This window comes from Poromitra crassiceps, assembly GCF_964638095.1.
Source record: "Poromitra crassiceps genome assembly, chromosome: 1".
NCBI lineage: Eukaryota > Metazoa > Chordata > Actinopteri > Beryciformes > Melamphaidae > Poromitra > Poromitra crassiceps.
Window position 1 is genome coordinate 59,385,765 of NC_139623.1, and position 25,570 is coordinate 59,411,334.

The 25,570-nt window shown below is 43.8% G+C and overlaps 1 protein-coding gene across 1 annotated transcript in view; it reads right to left on the reverse strand.

The window, feature by feature from the left end:
- cdkal1 (CDK5 regulatory subunit associated protein 1-like 1) overlaps positions 1 to 25,570 on the reverse strand; it is a 689,646-nt gene that overhangs the window by 301,664 nt on the left and 362,412 nt on the right. The window contains exon 9 of the mRNA XM_083636399.1: positions 3,683 to 3,849. Coding sequence (XP_083492525.1) covers positions 3,683 to 3,849 — 167 coding nt within the window. The remainder of the gene's footprint in view (positions 1 to 3,682; positions 3,850 to 25,570) is intronic.

Consider the following 25,570-nt stretch of genomic DNA (forward strand, 5'->3'; position numbering starts at 1 on the left):
TGTGAGCGCTAAGGTTACAACAGCTAAACTGCTTGGTTAGCAAAACAGAAAAGACAGGCCGTTTACTGAATGTGGGCAAAGCCATTTGATTTGCTCATTGGGAAGATAGGAGACTATCAGAGAAGATAACGACACAATGGCAAAACAGAAAAACGTCTAATTTAGTTCCAGCTATGATGTATTATAAACAGGGTTTGGGAGTAACGGAATACATGTACAGTATTTAAAATACAATATTTAAAATACTAAATATGAGTAATTGTATTCCATTACAGTTAAATTGTGGTAATTGTGAATATAGTTACTGTCTTTAAAAATATATTACTTTAAGGGATTACTTTATCTGTTTGTTTTGTTTTATTTGCGCAAACATACACGAGGCAAACATTTCCCCATAAACAGATTTTAAAAACTGTCAAGGACACACTAGTCTCGCTAGCCAGCCTCTCTTCCTTTCTGTCAGAGAGTCTGGCGTCGCAGGTTTCCATTGTGGGATTGCGAAAAAAATGCTCTGTTTGGGTTAACCAATCAGCCTCGTCTTGGGCGGTGCTTAGCGTTAGTGCCCTTGGAAAATAGTTAAAAAAAAATAGCAAGCCTTCTTTATTGCACAATCCAAATTTTCTTCAAAACTTGCCATTTTCAGCGTGTAGCAACGAGTTAGCCTGTAGGTTTCTGCCGTTAGCTTTCAACGCTAGCTAGTTAGCGTTCGGCGGGAGCATTACAGCGACACACATGGGAGCGGAAGCCGCTCTGATTGACATATGGTCGGAGCCAATGAACAGAGCATGACAGAGCTTGCAAGCGGGGGAGCGGATATCCTGCTGCCACCGAAACAGCCGCTCGAATGGGAGAGCAGCTTTAGAGCAGGGGCAGGCTGATCCCTGTTGCCTGTTTCCACAGCGCCAGACTCTCTGACAGAAAGGAAGAGAGGCTGGCTAGCGAGACTAGGGACACACAGCCAAGACAGTCTCAGGAATGTGTTGTTGACATGGAAATAAAAGACATTTGACTTACAAAGAAGGTCACAGCATTACATTAGTGCCAGACAAATGGGCTCAGCAAGACAGTTTGAAGTACTCGCCATCGATTCCTAGGCTCGCCCCGCTGTGCAGCATCGCCCGCGCTGCAGCTCGCTGAGCTGGCCCTGTAGCTCGCATGCGCAGCTCGGCTGCTGCGCGGCCTCGCCCGCAGCTCGGCTGCTGCGTGGCCTCGCCTGCCCTATTGGCACACGTGCGGGTGTGTGTATGTGTGTTGCGCACAAAATGTTATTGCCCTTAAGTTTACATTAGCGCATGTGTGTGTGTGTGTGTGTGTGTCCCTTAAGTTTACATCAGTGCCTATAACATCATCAGTGATGTCATAAGATGATTATGCTCTTATGACATCACTGATGACATCACCGATGACACTCCTGTGACATCATCAGTGGGACAAGAATTCAGACAGAGAACATTGCCCCCTTGAATCTCTCTTCTCTCTACAAATCTATGATAAAAAGCCATGCTCCTTTCACATTTGTAATGTCCTGAAAAAGCACAATTTCTTAGATTTCGATAATTTCATAACTTTTAGATACGGCTGTTTTGTGTTTAAATGTCTTCATGGTCTCACGCCACCTCCTCTGTAGAAGGCATGACCACCAGGGCTTGCCAGAGAGGAGACTGCGAGATTCTCCGCAGGTGCACCGCCTTCAGTCACAATGTTCTATCTATCACTGGTGGGAAAATCTGGAACAGCATCCCAGTTGCAATAAGGGAATGCCCCACATATCCAACCTTCAAAATAAACCTCAAGGAATGGGTCAAAATAAATCAACACTGCAACCATAACCAACCATAACTATTAAGCCCTCATATGTCTCTACCCTTGCACTTTATTCTTTTGTAATTTCGCACTTTTATCCCGCACACTTTAGTTTTTAATGCACCATTATTATCTATTATTGTCTATTTGGCCACATTGTTGTTGTTTCTACTGCCATTTTTTCTACTGTTTTCTGTTTTGATGTTGTCTTTTATCTCGTATGTTTTTATGTCTTGAGGACTACGGATGCAAATTAGCTGTTAGCTAAATCCGACATATTTACTGTTATCATATATGATTCTGTATAGGTAACTGTTTATTAATGTGGGCGGCTGTAGCTCAGGAGGTAGAGCGGGTCGTCCACTAATCGCTTTGGATAAAAGAGGTCGGTGGTTCGATTCCCGCCTCCTCCAGTCTGCATGTCGAAGTGTCCTTGGGCAAGATACTGAACCCCAAATTGCTCCCGTTGGTGTGCCAGCACCCTGCGTGGTAGCCTGCTGCCATCGGTGTGTGAATGGGTGAATGTACCTACTGATTGTAAAGCACTTTTGATAAAAGCGCTATATAAATGCAGGCCATTTACCATTTACCATGTGTACTGTCCTGACCAAATAAAGAAAGAAAGAAAGAAAGAAAGAAAGAAAGAAAGAAAGAAAGAAAGAAAGAAAGAAAGAAAGAAAGAAAGAAAGAAAGAAAACTTGCTCCCTTTTATAATAGATTCCTAAAGTAATCCAAAGCATTTAATTTGAGTTATCTAATGGAATACGTTACAAATTACATTTTAGGGCAGGGATGTCAGAGATAGGGCCCGCCGGCCGGATCCGGCCCGCGGGCAGGTTTCATCCGGCCCGCGAGATGTTTTGGAATATTATTTATTTTTTATTTTTTATTTTTTTATTATTATTATTATTATTAAATTCGCACCCCATTATCATGAACTACGTGGGGCTAATAAGCAAGCTAAGAGTTCATTCATAAGTTAATTAACCTGCACTACAAGGAAGTATGTCAGTAGGTCATCAGGTGTAAACAAAGCCGCCATGATGCCACGCTGGAATTGAATCGCGCATTCAGCTACCTACCAAAAAACAAAAGAATCAACAAGATCAGGCGCGGACTGCATAATCCGGCACGTCGGGCAAATGCCCGGTGGCCTGGCCTGGCCTGCAAAAAAAAAAAAAAAGAAAAATTGTGCCCGCAGTCAGGCCACTCACTGAACAGCAGGCCAGCCGCCGCCTACTGGTTTACTAGTGGTTGTATTACTTTATTCAGGGTTAAAGTGGGTGCATCTCATTGTATACTTGGACTTGGCCCAAATTGGGCTTCAAACGGCCCAAATCGGGCTTCAAACGGCCCAAATCTGGCTTTAAACGACCCAAATTGGGCTTCAAACGGCCCAAATCTGGCTTCAAACGGCCCAAATTGAGCTTTAAATGGCCCAAATTTTTCGGACGTCGGCACGTGCGTCGGCCCGTATCGGCCTGGCCTGCTTGGTATCTAATGCCCGGCCTGAATTATGATCCCAGTCCGCCCCTGAACAAGATGCTGTCGAAAAAGAGAAAGGTTGACACGGAATGCAGGCAGTTTCAAGAGAAATGGAAAGAGCAGTATTTCTTTTGTGAAGTAAATGGGTAAATGAGTCGAATTGATTTTAGTAAAAAAAAAAAAAAACGGCCGCCATGAGGTCTCAGTTGAACAAATCCGGCCCTCTACCTAATATGAGTCTGACACCCCTGTTTTAGGGCATGCATTCAGTAATCTGCAGTGGAATATGTTTTAAAAGTAACCCTCCCTACACTGAAAATAAATAACTCCCGGAGTATGAGTGTGTGTGTGTGTGTGTGTGTGTGTGCGTGTGCGTGCATGTGTGTTTGTGTACCTCCAGGTGTTCCAGGATGTATGGGGGGTTGGTCATGCCCAGCCGCAGCATGGCTCCTTCAGGAATCTCCTCCACCAGTCTCCACAGCAGGGTGGGCAGGTCTGTGCCGATGTCCCGACCGTAGGCTCCTGTGTCTTCACTGGTCAGCCACAGCTCACACACTCCCTCTATACACACACATACACACACACACACACACACACACACACACACACACACACACACACACACACACACACACACACACACACACACACACACACACACACACACAGAGAATGGAAATGAAATGCTTAGAAATTCAAATCCCTTTTTGTGAAAGGGTTACATAGGGTTGGGTGCCGCATTGCAACACAGAATTAGGTGCCTCATTTAGGTTGCATGACCGTGCTGCTGAGTGAAATATCCGCCCTCCGGAACGATACCCATCCCGAATCCTACAATTACAAAAAGTAACATTTCCATATCAATAAAATTGAAGTTTTGTTGCCCCCTGTTGCCTTAAGCCCCTGAGACACCAGGGCCTGCAACCATGTGCCTTCAGGAACCTGTCACTGTGTGATATCACACATTTAGTGATGTTTCACCTCTGCCTCTTCCTTTCTTCTTCCACAAGAAAAAGAGCAGACAAGGGCTGACAACACGAGTGCCATTTAAACTTCTTATCAGACATATTCTCCATAGGAAGTAGCTCTATTACCAAACTGTTTAATCATGCCTTGTTACTTAATTGGCACATTCAGTCCTCAAGTCTCCACCGTGATAGCTGATGTGTGGTGAGCGTTCTGGCACAAACAGGTGGGGTGGGGGGCGGGGCTACTTAAAGCACGATGTGAAGGTCATATAGACGTACAGTGAGAGGAGAGGATCTATCAGCTTCATGTTCAATTAGAGTGGCGCTCACTGCTGCAGCATAATGATCTCGCTGCCATTTGGCTGTAGGACGGCCAATGGCTGACTGCCTACTTAAAGGTCTCATTATAGAGAGGTGACCGCCTACTTCCTGCTTCAGCTTCTGGACCAGAGATTTTTTATCCGCCATTTATTTTCCCATAGACATTTCGTAAAATGCTTGTACAAATAGTTTTACTTCGTCAAACGGTGGCGCAGTGGTAGCGCTGTCGCCTCACAGCTAGAAGGTCCTGGGTTCGATTCGAATGTGTGCCCGTCCGCATGTCCTCGAGTGCCCACACCCCCCCCCCCCCCCGGGTGGGGTCGTCAAAAGGGCCTTTCTGTGTGGAGTTTGCATGTTCTCCTCGTGCCCCCTGGGGGTCTCCTTCATATAGGAACCCCTCACCGAAAACATGCAATATCCTGGTCGCTGAAGTGGTGCCTCCTCTGGTCGTTCAGGGCGCCTGTTCAGAGGGAGGGGAACTCGTTGGAATCAGAGCATGTGAGCGGAGCGGTGCGTGGAGCGAGTGGAGCGGGGGGATTTTGGCTTGAGTGGTGAGCAGGGACCAGAGTGGTACCGGAGCGAAAGTTGGAGCGGCACCGATCACCCGCTCAGTACCGCGCCAGTATCACTCACAACACGTTCGAACCAGAATGCATCGGTGCGTGGCCATGTGCACACCCACTATTTTCTTGCCAGCTGCTGCGAGACGAGAAGGAAGAGACTCATGGACCCTGACTGAAGACAGACAGAACGTTTGTTTATTCATGTCATAAAAACGTAATAAGCGGTATACTTATTCCTTCCTTCCACCTGCATCTCCGCTGCGGAGCTGCTGTGTGCGTAATTACGCAGCATACTGAGGCCATGTCCACACGGAGACGAGTTTAGGTGTATCCGCTAAAGTTTTTTGTCATATAGACGTTTCGTCCAGATGGAACCGCGTTCTGGGACTATACGTTCTGGGAGTATACGCTAATTTTTCAAACCGGGTCCCAGAGTGATTAAATCTGAAGACGCCACCCTTGCATTTCCGTGTTTACAACCCATACGCATCTTTCCTGAAACGATGACGCCATAGCCCCACCTCTCTCCACCAGCAACAATAACAATCATGGCAGTAGCTACTGAGCCTGTTGGAGATCTTGCAGCAAAATATAATGATCCTCTATTACCACCGTCAGCAACAAGTGGACACGGAGAACAGCGTGTACAACATCCTCAGGGCTCCACACAGCTGACTCTTCCCATCCACCCCTCCCCTCCCTTCATCGGATATTTCCCAGAAGGCTTAGCGGCGGCTAAATTTTTACAATAACACAAACAAAATCAGGCTTAACGTGTTAGATAGAAATTATATTTATTTTTAATACAACATGCAATTCTGGAATATTTTAATATTGGACAAAATGAAATGAAATGAAATGTAAACCCTGAGTGTAACCGACATACTTGCTTGCCCTATATATAGCCCTCGTAAATACAACGTGAATAGGGAAGTGAGAGGTTTGAGGAACACACGGTTGCACTGTGATATCTGTGATATCCGCTCGTGTCCACTCCAACAAGACTTTAGCTTACTTGACGCGACTTTTTCAATAAAAACACATTTATGCCATGAGTTTATATAATGTATATTTATGTTGCATCATTTAGCCTGTGCTGTGATGTGCAGGAGCGGCCAATATGCTGGGATGTGTTTGCAACAACATGTCTAAAGATCATGGAAGTGGATGATATCAGGAACGTCACCGATAGTTAACGTTCTATATTGTAGGCTACAGGGAGACCATCAGCCCTGCTGAACAGCTCTGCATTTGCCTGTATACTGTAGGTTTAATCATTTTATTCATCGACATGGCAAACCTCCCCACAAAGCCAAGGGTTTAAGCTGCTCGCTACAGTGAGATACACATTATAGACTGTGCGCCCCTAGAGGTTGTATGCCATTATTGACGAGATTGTCATTATTCTCTGTTATTCTACAGTGGTTTCAGTGGTATTCAGTGGTTTCATGTGGATACACACATTTCTTGAAACGATTCCATGTTTATGGAAAACTTTTCTGAAACGAAAAAAAAAAAGATCGCTTCCATCTCCGTGTGGACATGGCCTGAGAGCCATGCCGCTCTGGGTGAAATCTGTATCGTGCGGGGAGCGGCCTGGAGCGGAGCGGCCCTGAGCGCTGGAGCGGGTGGAAAGGGCCGCTCCATGCGCGAGGAGCGGTAATTATCACCGCTCCACTCCGCTCACATGCTCTGGTTGGATCCTGGCGTGATCCTCCCACGTGCTATGTCCTACCGGTGAAGCTTCCCCTGTCAGGTGAAAAGAAGCAGCTGGCTAACTGCCCATGTCTCGGAGGAAGCATGGAGCCAGTTTCTGCTCTCCCCAGATAGTCAGAGGGTGGAGTAGCAACCAGGATAAATAAATAAAAAATTAGCACTAATGGGGGATAAAAATGGGATAAAAAAAAGTCTGGGGGGAAAAACTACATTGAAAAAATATTTTCTTTAAATCCGCATTTTCTTTTAATATGTTTTTTAGGTTTTTTGTACTACTCTGTGCTGCTTTTAATCTCTCACAAAACAACACATTTACTTGTTGAAATGACTAAAAATGAACAGTTACAAATCAAAGTTTAGGTCAAGAAATGTGGTGAAAACACGGCTCAGTGTCCTTACTTATTGATTTAATTTTGAGGTGCGGCGGTACACGCTGCTAGATAAATCTTCAGGTACACGCTGCTAGAGAAATCTTCAGGTACACGCTGCTAGAGAAATCTTCAGGTACACGCTGCTAGAGAAATCTTCAGGTACACGCTGCTAGAGAAATCTTCAGGTACACGCTGCTAGAGAAATCTTCAGGTACGCGCTGCTAGAGAAATCTTCAGGTACACGCTGCTAGAGAAATCTTCAGGTACGCGCTGCTAGAGAAATCTTCAGGTACACGCTGCTAGAGAAATCTTCAGGTACACGCTGCTAGAGAAATCTTCAGGTACACGCTGCTAGAGAAATCTTCAGGTACACGCTGCTAGAGAAATCTTCAGGTACACGCTGCTAGAGAAATCTTCAGGTACGCGCTGCTAGAGAAATCTTCAGGTACGCGCTGCTAGAGAAATCTTCAGGTACGCGCTGCTAGAGAAATCTTCAGGTACACGCTGCTAGAGAAATCTTCAGGTACGCGCTGCTAGAGAAGTCTTCAGGTACACGCTGCTAGAGAAATCTTCAGGTACACGCTGCTAGAGAAATCTTCAGGTACACGCTGCTAGAGAAATCTTCAGGGACGCGCTGCTAGAGAAATCTTCAGGTACACGCTGCTAGAGAAATCTTCAGGTACACGCTGCTAGAGAAATCTTCAGGTACACGCTGCTAGAGAAATCTTCAGGTACGCGCTGCTAGAGAAATCTGCCTGGCTCACTGCAGTGACCATAAAACAGTCTTAAGCCATGTGTTAGGACACATATTACTGTGTTAGGACACATATTACTGGGTTAGGACACATATTACTGGAGTCAGGCACACAAAAACACACATGGGCACAAGCTATCTCTCTCTCTCTCCATCATTAGCATTAGCTGCACACAGACAGACAGATGTGGTTATTCAGTGCTGAGAGTCTGAAGATGGTGCTAAGCTAATTGGACAGAGTCCAAAAAATATAAACTATATACTGGGAATGAGTGTGTGCATGTATGTGTGTGTGCGTGATGTGTGTCAGATAGATTAAAGATGATGACAGTCTAATTGCAGTGAGTTAAAGAGTTTGAACAGCTCGTCATCGTTGACATTAAGATGCGTTAATGATTTCTGGAGGCAGCAGCACGTTTGCAGCAACACCCATGATGCTGCTGTGTATGTCAGGTCACAGGCAGCAGAGTAACACCATGATGCTGCTGTGTGTGTCAGGTCACAGGCAGCAGAGTAACACCATGATGCTGCTGTGTGTGTCAGGTCACAGGCAGCAGAGTAACACCATGATGGCTGTGTGTGTCAGGTCACAGGCAGCAGAGTAACACCATGATGGCTGTGTGTGTCAGGTCACAGGCAGCAGAGTAACACCATGATGCTGCTGTGTGTGTCAGGTCACAGGCAGCAGAGTAACACCATGATGGCTGTGTGTGTCAGGTCACAGGCAGCAGAGTAACACCATGATGGCTGTGTGTGTCAGGTCACAGGCAGCAGAGTAACACCATGATGGCTGTGTGTGTCAGGTCACAGGCAGCAGAGTAACACCATGATGGCTGTGTGTGTCAGGTCACAGGCAGCAGAGTAACACCATGATGGCTGTGTGTGTCAGGTCACAGGCAGCAGAGTAACACCATGATGGCTGTGTGTGTCAGGTCACAGGCAGCAGAGTAAGACCAGCCAAGCAGTTCACCTGACAGCCTGTCTTCTATGACACCAACTGCACCGCTTTCCACCAAAACAACATTCCTGTCATATTGTTTGTGGGTGCATTGTATCTCTTTAGATTCCTGTGCGTTGTGGAAAATTGGCAGGTGTTGGACTGGAGGCCGGGCGGGGTCACACACGGGAGCACAAGGGAACCGTCTATCTGCCCCTCCCTCCCCCCCTCCCCCACCTCCCTGTTGTGTTGGGCCCGCCAGTGGTGTTATTGTTGGCGGGGGAGGCTCCTTCTAGCTCCGCCCTCTCTACCTGCCCTATCTGATTCAATAATGCTGCAAAGCTGCTTCCTCTGTTTTTGGCGTGTGTGCAGCCAGGGGGTCAAGGGTAATGGCGGTGGGGTGTGAGGCGGCTGTGGCTCAGGAGGTAGAGTGCAGTCCATTTACCATTTTTTTTTTACCATTTGGGGTGTGTGTGTGTGTGTGCGTGCGTGCGCACGTGCGTGTACATGTGTGGTTCAGAATTATTAGTATGATGACGTATTATGGAGAGCCGAAGAGTACAAAAACTATTTTCACTTTCACTTTCCAATTTCCATATATATATATATATATATATATATATATATATATATATATATATATATATATATATATACCGGTATATATATACACACACACACACACATAGATATGGCCAGGTGGAACTGTTGTTATATGCAACTGTTATATACAACAGGAACAATAAAAAGGGGGGAGGGGTGGCCTTGTATGTGGACACTGCTTTACAATGCAGATTGATTAAAACTATAAGTATGACAAATACTGTATAAAATATTATGGAATGTCTGACAACTGAAATCAAAAAAGCGAAATCAAAAAATATAGTTATTAGCTGTATATATTGAATGCCAGGATCCTGTATGGATACATTCAATGATCATTTAGCAGGTATTGTTTTTTAACTTGAGCAACAACAAGGCGCAAATTGTATGTGGAGATATAAATATTGATTTACTAAACCCACACGGAAACATACAAACAACCGATTTCATCAACTCTATGTATAGCAACAGTCTGTTTCCTGTAATTATTAAACATCAGAATAACTACTTACTTTTTTGTTTTGAAGAAGTGATGAAAGATGGCAAAGACAGGAAGGTGATCAGTTATGTCATTTATCAGTAGCCCAGCCGTTATTTTGCTTTCAGGTGTATTTGTAAATATGTTGTCTATCAGCGTGGTGCAGAGGTGTCGTGCTATCTGGAGAAGTGGGGGAACGCACCTATAGCTATATGGGGAACACCCCCCTCCCCCGGCACACACACAGGTGCTATGCTCAAAAATTATTATAATTATCACTGGTATGGCCAAATTTAGATAATTTTCCATTGTTGTAAAAAGTCTTCAAGACAATGTTTCACCAGCCTCCTGTCACCATTTCTTAACAATACAGCTCCATGGAATGTGGCTTTCCTAGTCTAAAAATCAGTCAACTAAAAATAGTTTTACAATTAGAATATCACAACGTAATATGCAGTAAGTCCATTTTGTTTTCATCTCATCTATCAGTAGAAGAGAAGAAAAAAAGGCAAAAATTCCTGTAACGACGCATTATGTAATAACTGCACATTATGTAATAAAATCGCAAAATGTAATAAAACCTTACTTTCAATATGTAATAACGACACATTATGTAATAATATGCGCAATATGTAATAAATCGCCTGAACGCAAAATGTAATAACGTTTGATGCATTTTGTAATAAATTTATTACATATTGCGCAAATTATTACATAATGTGGGGGTTGCACTTTATTCTGGTTGAAAATGTAATAAGTGACGCATTATGTAACAATATGCACTGAAGTTGTCATTGGGGGGGGGGGGAGTAGGCTAATAAATATATTTGACCATAAAAAGCATTTTAACAGTGTTGACCCGTATCAATTAACCCGGAATGTGCAAATTTGTCTGTCCTCGTGTCAAAACCAGTCAATATAGGCTATGGGTTTCTCATTGGACCATTGGACCACCCTTCCACCAATTTTCATGAACATCAGTAAAACGCGAAACCATAACATGCTTTACACCGTCGGTAAGAATATTTCAGTGCTAGGCTGTCATCTACCATCATTGTCTATCAGTGTTAGGATTCCGATTTGCCCCGGCCATGCTGACCCATTGACCATGATATGAGGAGACACCGCCTGAATGGCTCTGGCAAAGGCAACATGTTGAAAGGCATGTGAATAAAATGTTTATCTGCAAAGCAGGATTTAGATTTAGAGATTTGCTTTTATATTTTAATCAAGCTTCACAACAGGGTGTGTGTGACATGGGCAGACCATCGTCTGTGACAGCCTGTCGCTGTCCATCGGCGGTGGTGTTGAAATGTTCATCAATCGATGCATAGAGCGCCTTGCGCTGTCCTCGGTGCTGAAACATCTGAAGCTTCACTGTCCGCTTTCTTAGACATAGCCTACTGTATCACTTGGCTCAATACGTGACAAATTGTTTATGGATAGGACATCTACCTTTCTAGACATGAGGAGTCTTTTTTTGTTGTTGCCGAAGGTGAGTAGAGCGGGCGGGGGCGGTGGGGAGGAGTGGGGTGCGGTGCGGAGGAGAGCCCGAAGAACAGAATTGGGCAGCCAAAAAACCCTGTGCCTAATATCAGACAATTCATAAACGTCTCTGCAATCCTCAATTCTTAATGGATGTCTTATGTTTAAATGGCCCTGTAATCTATAGATTGAGGCAGTAAATTCGGCTATGTCAACCACGCTTCTATCACTTGTAGATCAAAGGCCAGAACTGAAATGCAAGTGTCGGGTCTTACAGTCTATGCCCGCTGATTTACCATAAACTAGAACGACCGCAATGCAGACTTATGCCTCCACCATTAGTTCATTCTGGAGTCCAAATCGCCATTTGAGGCAAATTGGAAGAGATTCCGTCAAGGGGCTCCTGTGATGTTGCGTTACAGAGCTTGGAAATTGGGTGTGTGAGAGGTCACAGTGACCTTGAACTTTGACCACCAAAATGTAATCAGTTCATCCTTGAGTCCAAGTCGATGTTTGAGACAAGTTTGATTAAATTCCGTCAAGGCATTCCTGAGATATCGCGTTAACAAGCTTGAAAATGGCGTTCGAGAGCTCACCCTGACCTTTGACCTTTGACCACCAAAATCTAATCAGATCATCCTTGAGTCTAAGGCGATGTTTGAGGCAAATTTGATGAAATTCCGTCAAGGCATTCGTGAGATATGGCGTTAACAAGCTGGAAAATGGCGTTTGAGAGGTCACATTGACCTTGACCTTTGAGCAGCAAAATGTAATCAGTTCATCCTTGAGTCCAAGTCGATGTTTGAGACAAGTTTGATTAAATTTCGTCAAGGCATTCCTGAGATATCACGTTAACAAGCTTGAAAATGGCGTTCGAGAGGTCACAGTGACCTTGACCTTTGACTTTTGACCACCAAAATCTAATCAGTTCATCCTTGAGTCTAAGTAGATGTTTGAGGCAAGTTTGATTAAATTCCGTTAAGGCATTCCTGAAATATCGCGTTAATAAGCTTGAAAATGGCATTTGAGAGCTCACAGTGACCTTGACCTTTGACCTTTGACTACCAAAATCTAATCAGATCATCCTTGAGTCTAAGTCGATGTTTGAGGCAAGTTTGATTAAATTCCGTTAAGGCATTCCTGAGATATCGCGTTAACAAGCTTGAAAATGGCATTTGAGAGGTCACAGTGACCTTGACCTTTGACCTTTGACTACCAAAATCTAATCAGATCATCCTTGAGTCTAAGTCGATGTTTGAGGCAAATTGGAAGAGATTCCGTCAAGGCGCTCCTGTGATGTTGCGTTACAGAGCTTGGAAATTGGGTGTGTGAGAGGTCTTTGGAAGGGCTTTGCCCGAAACGTCACACTTTTTTGTGGTCGAATAAATATTTGGGAGCAGCTGCCAGTGTGCGGACTCTATTTTTATTACTTATCTGTACTTCAGTCCTGCACCTGACTTTAAATCCCTCACTGGATGTGCGTGCCTTTTTGTACTTTTGAGAGGTCACAGTGACCTTGAACTTTGACCACCAAAATGTAATCAGTTCATCCTTGAGTCCAAGTCGATGTTTGAGACAAGTTTGATTAAATTCCGTCAAGGCATTCCTGAGATATCGCGTTAACAAGCTTGAAAATGGCGTTCGAGAGCTCACCTTGACCTTTGACCTTTGACCACCAAAATCTAATCAGATCATCCTTGAGTCTAAGGCGATGTTTGAGGCAAATTTGATGAAATTCCATCAAGGCATTCGTGAGATATGGCGTTAACAAGCTGGAAAATGGCGTTTGAGAGGTCACAGTGACCTTGACCTTTGACCAGCAAAATGTAATCAGTTCATCCTTGAGTCCAAGTCGATGTTTGAGACAAGTTTGATTAAATTTCGTCAAGGCATTCCTGAGATATCACGTTAACAAGCTTGAAAATGGCGTTCGAGAGGTCACAGTGACCTTGACCTTTGACTTTTGACCACCAAAATCTAATCAGTTCATCCTTGAGTCTAAGTAGATGTTTGAGGCAAGTTTGATTAAATTCCGTTAAGGTATTCCTGAGATATCGCGTTAACAAGCTTGAAAATGGCATTCGAGAGGTCACAGTGACCTTGACCTTTGACCTTTGACTACCAAAATCTAATCAGATCATCCTTGAGTCTAAGTCGATGTTTGAGGCAAATTTGATGAAATTCCGTCAAGGCGTTCCTCAGATATCGCGTTAACAAACATCGGACGGACGGACGGACGGTAGAGAGCTGCAAACCCGAGGGTACCCTCGCGGGCCCCTCGGGCCTGCCAATACGGGCCAAGGCCGGGCTCGTTTTTTCTTTTTTTTTAATTAATAGGTCCGGGCCGGGGTCGGGCCGTTTTTCAATAATTAAATAAAATAACGTTGTATTACTCGCTTGATTTTACACAGCAGAGCAGTCAGACAAAGAGGAGGAGCGCACACTGCACAGACACTCGCCTAGCCACAGCCACACACACACAGACACACACACCCTCACCGTGACGTTAGTCTGCCACTCCAGTCCACAATCCACCGTTCAGTCAGCATGCTGTCAGCGTAAAAAACAACAACAAAACAAGCCGCGTGTGTCCGTGTCCGTGTCGTGAGAGAGAAATAAGATCGATGGACATAAAACAAAGTTTGCGAGGGGAGAGTTAAACAGTCCCCACTGCAGTAGGGAAAGCTCATTTCAACCTGTTCAAAACGAACCCATCTACCATACATTGTGAGGACACTAATGTGACGTTATTCAATGCAGCTATAAACGGTAAGTCTGCTGTTTTAATTTCGATATATGCTTGAGTGACATAATGTTTCAGTTTGTGGGCATTGTTGCTGTTGGCAATTAAACGATCTAACGTGCTCTTTCTCGAGACAATATGTGTGGATTTTGATGGCCACGGTAGCGTGTGTGAGAGGGGGAGAGAGAGACAGAGAGAAAGCTGCAGTGTTTGTCTTTAGGCAACACAGTCTAGCAACGTTTTGGACCAACGAGTTCAGCGGCATGCACAGAGAGGGAGAGAGAGATGTGTCGTCATATCGTGATATTGATGTCGGGCCTCGCAACGGGCTCGGCCCAATTCATTTCATGACTCATCCAGGCCGGGTCGGGCACGGGCCTGCATGTCACGGGCCGGGGAGGGCTCGGGCCGAGATTTCAGGCCCGCGCAGCTCTCTAACGGACGGACGGACGGACAACCCGGATCCATAATGCCTCCGGCCTGGCTATCGCCGGCGGAGGCATAATAAAAGTGCCACAGCAAGCTGAGAGAGAAGGTGTAGCCTACCTGATCGGACTGTTGTCACCCATAGATTCAGTTATCAGCTGAACAACCTATATCTAGTTGCTTGACTGGTTTTGACAAATGAGTAGGCCTACAGACACATTTGCACATTCTGTGCAACCCCCGCATTATGTAATAATTTGCGCAATATGTAATACATTTATTACAAAATGCGTCACACGTTATTACATTTTGCGTTCAGGCGATTTATTACATATTGCGCATATTATTACATAATGCGTCGTTATTACATATTGAAAGTGAGGTTTTATTACATTTTGCGATTTTATTACATAATGTGCAGTTATTACATAATGTGTCGTTACAATTCCTAACCCAAACCCTCTGAGATTTGACAGTAAATACACAGTATCACAAAATAAATACAAATAAATAAATAAACAAAAAAAGGTTTTCTATGGCCTTGGTGTGATAGCCATCCACCAAAATGTGCCTTTGACCTCTGTGTGTTCACATGATGAACCTTAGTTCTTTCCACATGGTGTTGAGATGTAGCTTGATGTCAGAGCAGTTCAAAACAAGGGTGGAGAGGATGACACCTTTCCTAAAAGCTATTAGCAGCTGTTTAGCTGAGCCGAGGCAGCGCGGGGACGGAGAGCAGCACCGACGGATGCAAAGGAAGATATGAAACATGGGGATGTGAAAGGTTTGGGGCGCGATCTCTCTGGGCGGAGAGACAGACAGAGGAAACAGCTGTGTATGTGTGTGTGTGTGTGTGTGTGTGTGTGTGTGTGTGTCCAAGATCAGCATGCCTGACACACTCCATACACATTTCATTCAATCATCACTTCAACTCTGCCAAATGCTTGTTTTGCATGGCTGGGTGACGTCCAGAGTGTGTGTGTGTGTGTGTGTGTGTGTGTGTGTGCGTGCGTGCGTGCATGCATGCATGCGTGCGTGCATGCGTGTGTGTGAGATATAAACATTCAACAAGGAACAATAAGGATGCAGGGAATGCGCATAAAATGTCAGATTGTACGCTTCTGCAACCCACAGATACCTACAACTAGGGATGCAGGGGTTAACCGGTTTGACTATTAACCGCGATTTAAAACGTCACGGTTATATAACCGCAGAGGCTCCGCTACACCGAGTGTTTTGTTTCACAACAGTCCGTCAGTTTAAACTCCCATGCGGCGCAGACGGCGCTGGAAGGAGAGGAACCTGTCTCTCTCGCTTCGTTTCCGCACGGACTATTTAGCGGAGGCACCAAACACAGGCAGCTGCCATGTCTCCCAGTAGTAGCCAGTCTGTAGCCTAGCCATGGATGCCAGCCCAACATAAATGTTGCAATACATGTCCCGCAAGGTTTCTGAGATTAGGGGAAAGTCTGAGCTGGTGTTATGTTAAACCAAACGTGGGGAAGAGGCAGCGGATTTGTTTAGCGTTAACATACAGTCATTGACGTTAACGTTAGCTGTTGTGGCTAATGTTAGCTAGCTGGCCATGGCCTAGCGTACATAGTTCCTCAAGCTCGTTGTGACCAAACATCCCCGCATTTAAAGCACTTCATGCTCCCAGCGCTGGCCTAAACCATAGAGAACCTCATGCTTTACACGAAAAGAAACATCAAGGGTTTGTGTCAACTCCAAAAGCAACCCGCTAACGTTACATGTAGGCCTAATAACGTGAAGCTAACGTAGCTAGCTGCTTGGCAGTCATGATCTGACTGAGACAAGGAAAACAAATGCGCACATTTACATAACAAACACCAGTCAACACCACAGAGTGTCCTTTCTTTAATCCAGAGGGAGCATTTTCCAGTAAAAAGTGAAACGACACATGATAGCTTATAGTGAGGCTTTCCATGCCTGCCCCATCATCACTTCAATAGAACTGACCCCAATGCAAAATTCATTTCAGACGGCACATTTAGTTGCCAGTAACATGCCAATAAGAGTCTATGTTACTATGCCTTTTGTGTTTTTTTCTGCAGACTAAGCAGCTATAGGCTTTCGCTTCTATAAAATAATAATCAAATATTTTTTGTATTGACTATTGTGAGTGATACACTTTACTAATACAATCATATTATATCAGAAATGTTGTTTGTTTTATGTTCACAATAGTGATGTCAGTTAGATTTGATTAGGTCAGAGCCATGGAATATTAAATCATCCATCTTTGCTCACTACATCTGCCCTTTCTTCTTTTTTTAATCCCAGGTGTGCATAAAATACAGGTTAAGAACTTATTTTTTTAAATACAAAAATGTGAAAAAAGTAACATAGTATGTTTATCGTATCGGTTATTGGCCAGGAGAATATTTATCGGTTAGCGTAGGCCTATACTATCGGCTGTAAAAATCCATATCGTGCATTAGTATTCCGGAAGGCAGCAACTGTTAAGATTGTGGGGGAAATACAATAAAACCTCTATTTAGAGAATGCTCATGTGATTTTTATACGTCCATAACAATAATCGTGAAACCGTGATAATCGTGGTTTTTTCTCAGACTATAATCGTACATCAAAATTTATAATCGATGCATCCCTACCTACAACCTCAACATGAACCTAGATACCTACAACATCGACATGAACCCACAGATACCTACAACCTCAACATGAACCTAGATACCTACAACCTCGACATGAACCCACAGATACCTACAACCTCAACATGAACCTAGATACCTACAACATCGACATGAACCTAGATACCTACAACCTCAACATGAACCTAGATACCTACAACCTCGACATGAACCCACAGATACCTACAACCTCAACATGAACCTAGATACCTACAACATCGACATGAACCCACAGATACCTAAAACCTCAACATGAACCTAGATACCTACAACCTCAACATGAACCCACAGATACCTACAACCTCAAAATGAACCCACAGATACATACAACCTCAACATGAACCTAGATACCTACAACATCGACATGAACCCACAGATACCTACAACCTCAACATGAACCTAGATACCTACAACATCGACATGAACCCAGATACCTACAACCTCAACATGAACCTAGATACCTACAACCTCAACATGAACCTAGACACCTACAACCTCAACATGAACCCACAGATACCTACAACCTCAACATGAACCAACGGATACCTACAACATCGACATGAACCCACAGATACCTACAACCTCAACATGAACCTAGATACCTACAACATCGACATGAACCCACAGATACCTACAACCTCAACATGAACCTAGATACCTACAACATCGACATGAACCCACAGATACCTACAACCTCAACATGAACCTAGATACCTACAACATCAACATGAACCCACAGATACCTACAACCTCAACATGAACCTAGATACCTACAACATCGACATGAACCCACAGATACCTACAACCTCGACATGAACCCACAGATACCTACAACCTCAAAATGAGCCTAGATACCTACAACCTCGACATGAACCCACAGATACCTACAACCTCAACATGAACCTAGATACCTACAACATCGACATGAACCCACAGATACCTACAACCTCAACATGAACCTAGATACCTACAACATTGACATGAACCCACAGATACCTACAACCTAAACATGAACCTAGATACCTACAACATCGACATGAAACTAAATACCTACAACCTCAACATGAACCTAGATACCTACAACCTCGACATGAACCCACAGATACCTACAACATCAACATGAACCTAGATACCTACAACATCGACATGAACCCACAGATACCTACAACCTCAACATGAACCTAGATACCTACAACCTCAACATGAACCCACAGATACCTACAACCTCAAAATGAACCCACAGATACATACAACCTCAACATGAACCTAGATACCTACAACATCGACATGAACCCACAGATACCTACAACCTCAACATGAACCTAGATACCTACAACATCGACATGAACCCACAGATACCTACAACCTCAACATGAACCTAGATACCTACAACATCGACATGAACCCACAGATACCTACAACCTCAACATGAACCTAGATACCTACAACCTCAACATGAACCTAGATACCTACAACCTCAACATGAACCCACAGATACCTACAACCTCAACATGAACCCACAGATACCTACAACATCGACATGAACCCACAGATACCTACAACCTCAACATGAACCTAGATACCTACAACATCGACATGAACCCAGATACCTACAACCTCAACATGAACCTAGATACCTACAACATCGACATGAACCCACAGATACCTACAACCTCAACATGAACCTAGATACCTACAACATCAACATGAACCCACAGATACCTACAACCTCAACATGAACCTAGATACCTACAACATCGACATGAACCCACAGATACCTACAACCTCGACATGAACCCACAGATACCTACAACCTCAAAATGAGCCTAGATACCTACAACCTCGACATTAACCCACAGATACCTACAACCTCAACATGAACCTAGATACCTACAAACATCGACATGAACCCAGATACCTACAACCTCAACATGAACCTAGATACCTACAACATCGACATGAACCCACAGATACCTACAACCTCAACATGAACCTAGATACCTACAACCTCGACATGAACCCACAGATACCTACAACCTCAACATGAACCTAGATACCTACAACATCGCCATGAACCCACAGATACCTACAACCTCAACATGAACCTAGATACCTACAACATCGACATGAACCCACAGATACCTACAACCTCGACATGAACCCACAGATACCTACAACCTCAACATGAACCTAGATACCTACAACATCGACATGAACCCACAGATACCTACAACTTCAACATGACCCTAGATACCTACAACATCGACATGAACCCAGATACCTACAACCTCAACATGAACCTAGATACCTACAACATCGACATGAACCCACAGATACCTACAACCTCAACATGAACCTAGATACCTACAACCTCGACATGAACCCACAGATACCTACAACCTCAACATGAACCTAGATACCTACAACATCGACATGAACCCACAGATACCTACAACCTCAACATGAACCTAGATACCTACAACATCGACATGAACCCACAGATACCTACAACCTCAACATGAACCTAGATACCTACAACATCGACATGAACCCACAGATACCTACAACCTCAACATGAACCTAGATACCTACAACATCGACATGAACCTAGATACCTACAACCTCAACATGAACCTATATACCTACAACCTCGAAATGAACCCACAGATACCTACAACCTCAACGTGAACCTAGATACCTACAACATCGACATGAACCCACAGATACCTACAACCTCAACATGAACCTAGATACCTACAACCTCAACATGAACCCACAGATACCTACAACCTCAAAATGAACCCACAGATACATACAACCTCAACATGAACCTAGATACCTACAACCTCGACATGAACCCACAGATACCTACAACCTCAACATGAACCTAGATACCTACAACATCGACATGAACCCACAGATACCTACAACCTCAACATGAACCTAGATACCTACAACATCGACATGAACCCACAGATACCTACAACCTCAACATGAACCTAGATACCTACAACATCGACATGAACCCACAGATACCTACAACCTCAACCTAGATACCTACAACATCGACATGAACCCACAGATACCTACAACCTCAACATGAACCCACAGATACCTACAACCTCGACATGAACCTAGATACCTACAACCTCGACATGAACCCACAGATACCTACAACCTCAACATGAACCTAGATACCTACAACATCGACATGAACCCACAGATACCTACAACCTCAACATGAACCTAGATACCTACAACATTGACATGAACCCACAGATACCTACAACCTCAACATGAACCTAGATACCTACAACATCGACATGAACCTAGATACCTACAACCTCAACATGAACCTAGATACCTACAACCTCGACATGAACCCACAGATACCTACAACCTCAACGTGAACCTAGATACCTACAACATCGACATGAACCCACAGATACCTACAACCTCAACATGAACCTAGATACCTACAACCTCAACATGAACCCACAGATACCTACAACCTCAAAATGAACCCACAGATACATACAACCTCAACATGAACCTAGATACCTACAACATCGACATGAACCCACAGATACCTACAACCTCAACATGAACCTAGATACCTACAACATCGACATGAACCCACAGATACCTACAACCTCAACATGAACCTAGATACCTACAACCTCAACATGAACCTAGATACCTACAACCTCAACATGAACCCACAGATACCTACAACCTCAACATGAACCCACAGATACCTACAACATCGACATGAACCCACAGATACCTACAACCTCAACATGAACCTAGATACCTACAACATCGACATGAACCCACAGATACCTACAACCTCAACATGAACCTAGATACCTACAACATCGACATGAACCCACAGATACCTACAACCTCAACATGAACCTAGATACCTACAACATCAACATGAACCCACAGATACCTACAACCTCAACATGAACCTAGATACCTACAACATCGACATGAACCCACAGATACCTACAACCTCGACATTAACCCACAGATACCTACAACCTCAAAATGAGCCTAGATACCTACAACCTCGACATGAACCCACAGATACCTACAACCTCAACATGAACCTAGATACCTACAACATCGACATGAACCCAGATACCTACAACCTCAACATGAACCTAGATACCTACAACATCGACATGAACCCACAGATACCTACAACCTCAACATGAACCTAGATACCTACAACCTCGACATGAACCCACAGATACCTACAACCTCAACATGAACCTAGATACCTACAACATCGACATGAACCCACAGATACCTACAACCTCAACATGAACCTAGATACCTACAACATCGACATGAACCCACAGATACCTACAACCTCGACATGAACCCACATATACCTACAACCTCAACATGAACCTAGATACCTACAACATCGACATGAACCCACAGATACCTACAACCTCAACATGAACCTAGATACCTACAACATCGACATGAACCCACAGATACCTACAACCTCAACATGAACCTAGATACCTACAACATCGACATGAACCCACAGATACCTACAACCTCAACATGAACCCACAGATACCTACAACCTCAACATGAACCTAGATACCTACAACCTCGACATGAACCCACAGATACCTACAACCTCAACATGAACCCACATATACCTACAACCTCAACAAGAACCTACAGATACCTACAACCTCAACCTTAGGCAAGTAGAACTAGGTTAAGGTTAGGCTAAGGGTTATGGTTTTGGTTAGGTTGAATAACCACAAATGTAATGTAATGTAACAAGGTAGGCAAGAGCAGATTTTAGCAAGTCAAACAACTGTTGCTACTCTATAGCCTAACATCCGGCACCTGCAGCTTTGACCCTAAGTGCACAAGGAAAAAACGTTAGTAGGAACAATGGAAGAAACCTTGAAGGGCCCGCAGGCAGATAGGGTTTCCTAGCCCAGAGAGAGAGAGACAGAGAGACAGAGAGAGACAGACAGAGAGAGAGACAGAGAGAGAGAGAGAGAGACAGAGAGAGAGACAGAGAGAGAGACTGGAGCCCTTTTCCCACATGCGCTTTGTACCGCAAAATGACCGGTACGTGGTCTAATGCCTGCATGTGAGAAAGGCGCCGTGCCAGTATAAGCGCGACCCCGTCGTCCCCGACATTTCACCAGTTTCGACCCAGTCAGAAGACCGGTATGCTCTTAAGGAGACGCAAGTGGAAACGGTTCCAGTCATTTTCCGCGACAGCGGTCCTTCAATCATGGGCGAGGAGTAGCCTACACACGTTGCTTAATGTTCCAGCGGGCATAATCTAATCATTCGCGCACATTAAAGCAAACTGGCGAAATGATCTTGTGATAGCCTAATAAGAGCAGTATGTCAGCTTGCTGATTTCCGAAGGCAACCCCGGACACATCAAACAAAGCCAGTCTGTAAAAAGTGCTTCAACGCAACGCAGGTGAACGGATAAACATCGAACCAGCAACTATTTCTCTCAGACACGGATCCCAACTTCTTCAAAGTGCATCAACTAATCATTCGCGCACATCAAAGCAAACTACTTCCACGGATTTCGCTTGTGCATTTGCTGTGTCATTCGCTGTGTCTGTCCGTGGCTGCTGCTCTCGAGCAGAGAGGGGAGGGGTAAATCGGCTGTGTTGATTACGCTGGCGGCTTGACGCTGCTCTTAAGTCAAACGAGTGTGATTTATTGTGTGACAACTGACAAGCGAACTTATTTCGAGTTTTGCCGACCCCCCAAATAAGCTCCCCCCTCCCCCCCCCCCCCCCCCCCCCCGTCCAACATACAGGAAAATTCGCTGATAGATTCCCACATGCGCGAGCCGAAGTGTGAAGGGAAATGTCCGATATTGACTTACAGGTAATTTTCTGGTACGCATGTGGGAAAAGGGCTAGAGAGACAGAGACAGAGGCAGAGAGAGAGAGAGTTGAAATGTAGACTTTGGAAACACTGTGACTGGGACTTGAACACGGCTCTCCGGTCTGAAAGGCAAGTGTTTACGTCCTCCATCCACCCCGACCACAACACTAGTTCACTAGCTGACTCTATAACGTGTAACGTTGATATACACGTATCTAGAAATGTGATATGCAACAGACTTTGGTTCAGAAACGTGATATTCTACCAATCTGTGTCTGACAGAAACGTTACTGCCAACATTTTATTCTGGTGCCCAGGCTGGAAAATACCCCACACAGGACAGAGCAGCTTGAAAACCTGGCTCAGAAAACAGCAACCCCATCTGAAGTGTAAACAGCCTAATAAAAGGGAACTGCCCAAAAAATAAATAAGCAAATACATACCTAAAAATAAAATAACACCTAAAAGGATGATTCTGCCACATGGAAAGCTAGCAATAAAATCCTTTCAAATTGGAAAGTGTGTCGACCTCCTGAGATGCAGCTTGGCGTTGGTTTTCTTCCTGGACGAAGACTTTTTATTTTTTATTCATCCATTGTCAGCAATAAAAATGTCCCGGCCTAGATGTTACATTGCATTATGTCCATACACATGTTGCTAGATGTTACATTGCATTATGTCTAGGGCTGTGGCGATTCACTTATCTCCCGATTCGATACTATCACGATTCTTGGGTGCCAATTCGATTTACATTGCGATTCTTAAGTATTGCGATTCTACGATTATTGCGATTCGATATTGCGATTTATTGCGATTTTTGTTTATTTTTTTCTTTTATTTTTTCAGTTTGTTTGCTTTTTTACACTAGATTAGAACATGGGAAAAGTAGAATCATACACTAGAGACTGTATATTATATATCATGAGTAGGGCTGGGTGATATAGTTAAAAACAGGGGCGGACTGGGATCATAATTCAGCATTAGATAGATAGATCTTAGGCATTAGATACCAAGCAGGCCAGGCCGATATGGGCCGACGCGCGTGAAATTTGGGCCGTTTGAAGCCCAATTTGGGCCGTTTGAAGCCAGATTTGGACCGTTTGAAGTCCAATTTTACAATGAGATGCACCCACTTTAACCCTGAAGTGTAATTATTACTTCAGACTAACTAATAAAGTAATAAAACCACTAGTAAACCAGTAGGCGGCGCCTGGCCTGCTGTTCAGTGAGTGGCCTGACTGCAATTTTTTTTTTTTTTTTTTTTGCGATTATCGATTCAGGAATGAAAGATCGATTCAAAAAATCGTGACATTAAAAATCGCGATACTTAGGTGAATCGATTTTTTCCCCCACCCCTAATTATGTCCATACACATGTTGCTAGATGTTACATTGCCTTATGTCGATACACATGTTGCTAGATGTTACATTGCATTATGTCCATACACATGTTGCTAGATGTTACATTGCATTATGTCCATACACATGTTGCTAGATGTTACATTGCATTATGTCCATACACATGTTGCTAGATGTTACATTGCATTATGTCCATACACATGTTTCTTGTAGGCTGACAGTGAATGTTATAATCACATTAGCGTCTAGATAGGATTAGATTGTATGCATGTGGAGTGTGGAGTGGATGCATGCTGCACTGTCCTGGTTGAGAGTAGAACAGAGGCTGACATGCAGTATTGTAATTTTTTTATTCAACATTGTTAAAACTGGTAAACCACATTGTATAAGGAAAGAGCTAAAAACCATAGACACCAGACACAACTAGTACTCAACCAGACACGCCTCAAGCACTAAATTCATTTTACCTCTACCTAGAACCAATGCACTAAAAAGAACTGTGATGTATAGGGCTGTTAAATATTGGAATTGTTTGCCTGGCAATATTACTATGATTAGTAACAAATATAATTTCAAGAAGTAAGTTAAAACAAGCAACTTTGAATAAGGACATTAATTTCAGTTTTTTCGTTAATTAGTTAGTTATTTTTGTTTGTGTTGTATTTTGTAGTTGGAGCATATTTTTGTTGTAAACTGAAGTTGTTTGTTCAAGCTGTTTGTAACTGTTCCAATGTCTTTATGTTGTCTTTTTATATTATGTGTTGGACCCCAGGAAGAGTAGTCCTACACCTTGGTGTGGACTAATGGGGATCCTTAATAAACATAAACATAAACATGTATCATTCTTATAACCCTCTGTTCCCACTCTGAGAAGAGTGGGAGGAGAGGAGAGAGGAGAGCTTTGAACTGCCTGCTTTGAACAAGTGTGACAGAACCAATTGATTGAGGTGATTGCAAGCTTTGGTAAAAGCCATTGTTGAAATG